Source organism: Ursus americanus, chromosome 35 (assembly GCF_024610735.1).
Source record: "Ursus americanus isolate L20-20 chromosome 35, mUrsAme1.1.p, whole genome shotgun sequence".
In the NCBI taxonomy this organism is placed as follows: domain Eukaryota; kingdom Metazoa; phylum Chordata; class Mammalia; order Carnivora; family Ursidae; genus Ursus; species Ursus americanus.
The window spans coordinates 1770042-1773722 of record NC_142161.1 but is presented as its reverse complement, the minus strand read 5'-3'; the positions used below and the strand labels follow the sequence as shown (position 1 = coordinate 1773722).

At 45.4% G+C, this 3681-nt stretch overlaps 1 protein-coding gene across 1 annotated transcript; it reads right to left on the bottom strand.

Annotated features, from left to right (window-relative positions):
- Positions 1 to 1950: 1950 nt before the first annotated feature.
- LOC123786617 (olfactory receptor 10G2-like) lies at positions 1951 to 2907 on the bottom strand. The gene has a single exon (XM_045788918.2). The coding sequence runs from the start codon at positions 2905 to 2907 to the stop codon at positions 1951 to 1953; it is 957 nt and encodes a 318-aa protein (XP_045644874.2).
- Positions 2908 to 3681: the final 774 nt, after the last annotated feature.

Here is a 3681-nt window from a genome sequence, read left to right as displayed (position 1 = left end):
ACAGTCTTTTCAACAAGTGGTGCTGAGAAAACTGGATATTCACATATAAAAAATGAAGCTGGACTCTTACCTAACACCATATACATAAATTAACTCATCAAAGATCTAACTGTAAAGACCTAAACCGATACAAGTCTTAGGAGGAAACTTAGGACAAAAACTTCACAATATTGGATCTGGCAATGATTTCTTGGATATGACATCAAAGGCACAGGAAGCAAAAGAAAACATAGACAAGTTTGGCTTCATGGAAATTAAAAATGCTTGTACATTAAAAAACACTATTAACAGAATAAAAAGGCAATCCATAGAATGAGAGAAAATATTTAAAAACTATATACCTGATAAACAATCAATATCCAGAACTCCTAAATCTCACAACAACAAAAATGAACAACCCTACTCAAAAATGGGCAAGGGGGGGCGCCTGGGTAGCTCAGTCATTAAGCGTCTGCCTTCGGCTCAGGGCGTGATCCCGGCGTTCTGGGATCGAGCCCCACATCAGGCTCCTCTGCTAAGAGCCTGCTTCTTCCTCTCCCACTCCCCCTGCTTGTGTTCCCTCTCTCGCTGGCTGTCTCTCTCCTGCAAATAAATAAATAAAATCTTTAAAAAAACCCCAACAAAATTAAAACAAAACAAAACAAAAATGGGCAATGGACTTGAATGGACATTCCTCTAAAGAAGGCTACAAATGGCCAGCAAGCACATGAAAGGATGTTCAACATCACTTGTCATTCAGAAATGCAAACCAAGGGGCACCTGGGTGGCTCAGTCATTAAGCATCTGCCTTTGGCTCAGGGCGTGATCCCAGAGTCCTGGGATGGAGCCCTGTGTCGAGCCCCCTGTTCTCCGCTGGGAGCCTGCTTCTTCCTCTCCCACTCCCCCTGCTTGTGTTCCCTCTCTTGCTGGCTGTGTCTCTCTCTGTCAAATAAATAAATAAAATCTTAAAAAAAAAAAAAAGAAATGCAAACCAAAACTACAATGGGGTACCAATTCAGACCCATTAGGATGGGTGTTATGAAAAAAACAGAAAACAAGTGTTGGTGATGCTGTGGAGAAAAGGGAACCCTCATCCACTCTTGGTGGGAATGTAAAATGCTGCAGCCACTGTCCTTCATTTTCTGAAAGAGCTATTGACCTTTGCTCTTATACTGTAAGTGAGTTCTCTCTCTCCAACTTCTTTCAAGTATTTTCTTGTTCCTCCAGGTAAGAGGAGGACAGGTCACAGTGGGTAAGTCAAGGTCATTTATATCACGCTGGCCTGGTCGGAGGGATGTTATGTGAGTAACTGGCCCATTGAATGACTGACCAGGTGGCTTCCAGATCTTTGACTATTTGACATTATGATATCCTGCCAGAAGTTTTTCTTGATACTTTGGACAATTTAGATGTACTCCAAAAGTCTTTACTTTTTTAGCTTAAAAAAAGTTGCTGATTGAGTGACGTATTAATAAGGGTGAGGTAAAGCTGCTGCAATAAAGTAATCCAATTACAAATCAGTGATTTAAAGAGTTAGAGGTTTGTTTTCCTCTCACTTAAAATTCTGAAGTGAGTGTTCCAGGTCGGCAGGTGACTCATCTCCTTGATAGGAGCAAGCGCCTAGAGGCTTTGGGAAATTATGAGTGAAGCAATGGATGAAGGGTGATAGCGCAGCATTACACTGGTTTCCCCTAAAATTTCCTGGAATAATCTCCCTCCTCCTCGGTACAGTATTTACTCCTCATATTCAATGTTTCTGTAGAATGTGCTTTCTCCTGAGAGGTGGGTCAGAAAAGTAAAAAAGAGTTCTGGCCAATTTATTGAGGTTAAATATAGCACTAGAAGCTTCTTTGTAGTAGAAATACACTCAGTCCAGCTTAAGCCAACATCTATTTTTGAATGTTTCCCACATGCAGCAGTAGCTGAGAGCTGTGGTAGCAACGGTGATGCAGGCAGTCCCCGAGACCGTAGTTACTTATTTTCGCTGGCGGCCCCTCTACCTGCCCTTATTCTCTTCAGAGCAGACTTCACTTCCTGGTTCCTCAGGGTATAGATAAGGGGGTTCAGAAATGGAGTGACAACAGTGTAAAACACGGCCACTGCTCCATCCAGGGGACTCTTGGAGCCAGCCCTGAGGTAGATGAAGATACAGGGCACATAGTAGACAGTGACCACGGTTAGGTGGGAGCCACAGGTGGAGAAGGCTCGGCGCCGCCCATCAACAGTGTGAATCTTTAGGATGGCGTGGACTATGTTGGCATAGGAGAGCAGAATTAACATGAAGCAACTGGCGGCCACCACCCCAATGTCCACAAAGGTCACAAGCTCATTGATGGTTGTGTCAGCACAGGCCAGTCTCAATACCGCAGGGATGTCACAGAAAAAATAATCCACCTGGTTGGGCCCACAGTAGGGCAGGCGGAAGGTCAAGGTGGCCTGGATAGACCCATGGATGGATCCTGCCGCCCAAGCTCCAGCCACGAGGCCGGTGCATAACCTCCCATTCATGAGCACGGGGTAGCGCAGGGGCTGGCATATTGCCAGGTACCTGTCGTAGGCCATCAGGGTGTAGAGGAAGCACTGGGTACTGCCCAGGAAGTGAAAGAAATACAGCTGAGCCACACAGCCACCAAAGGGGATTGCCTTGCTGGTGGGAGTGAAGTTTAGAAAAACTCGAGGGACGATGACTGAGGAGAGCCACATGTCCAGGAATGAGAGCACGGCCAGAAGAATGTACATGGGGCGAGCCTGGAGCTTTGGGTCAGCCCACACGGTGAGTAGAATGAGCAGGTTTCCCAGCTGAGTCAGGACGTAAATGATGAAGAAGACCAGGAAGAGGAGGGTCCTCAGACTCGGGGGGTGAGGTAAGCCCAGGAGAATGAAGTCTGTCACCACCGTGTCCAGGGATGTATTTGTGGTCTCTCCCATGTCTTTCTGTAGTCTGCTAAGATGAATGGTGAAGTCAGACAAGGGAAATATACACAGGGAAGAGGCAAGAGAATGCTTTTGTCTGATGACCAGAATCTAGAAGGAAAACAGAGAACTTCTTATTTTAAGTAGAATGCATTTGCCATCAATCATCTGGGTTTGCTCTGTAAGACAATCCCTCAGAGGCTGGTTAGTTTCTAGGTATCCTGAAATGCTCCTTCTTTTTTCTTTTTAAAAAAGATTTATTTATTTACTTGAGAGAGAGAGTGAGTGAGCTGGCGGGAGGGGCAGAGGGAGAAGGAGAGGAGAGAGAGAATCTCAAGCTGACTCCCAGCTGAGTGTGGAGCCTGACATAGGGCTCCATCCCATGACCTGAGCTGAAATCAAAAGTCAGATATGCTCAACCGACTGAGCCACCCAGGAGCCCCTGAAATGCTCCTTCTATGGGAGACATATTACAAGTATTGGAAATGAAGGCACAAGGTCGTGTCTGAAAAATAGTGCAGGTAATGGGTCTACACCCCCAACTGGGACCACAGAGAAGTGGATTCTGTTGGCATGGAGGAGTGTGGAATAATTACTCCGTAATTACTATCCCAACAGTTGGTGTCTGACTTCTTAAAATGTCTCCTGCCATGATTTACAAGAACTTTTGAGATATGGCCCTTACTTTTTTTTTTTAGATTTATTTATTTATTTGAGAGAGAGAGGATGGAGGGAGAAAATCTCAAGCAGATTCCCTGCTGAGGGCGCCTGAGTGGCTCAGTCGGTTAA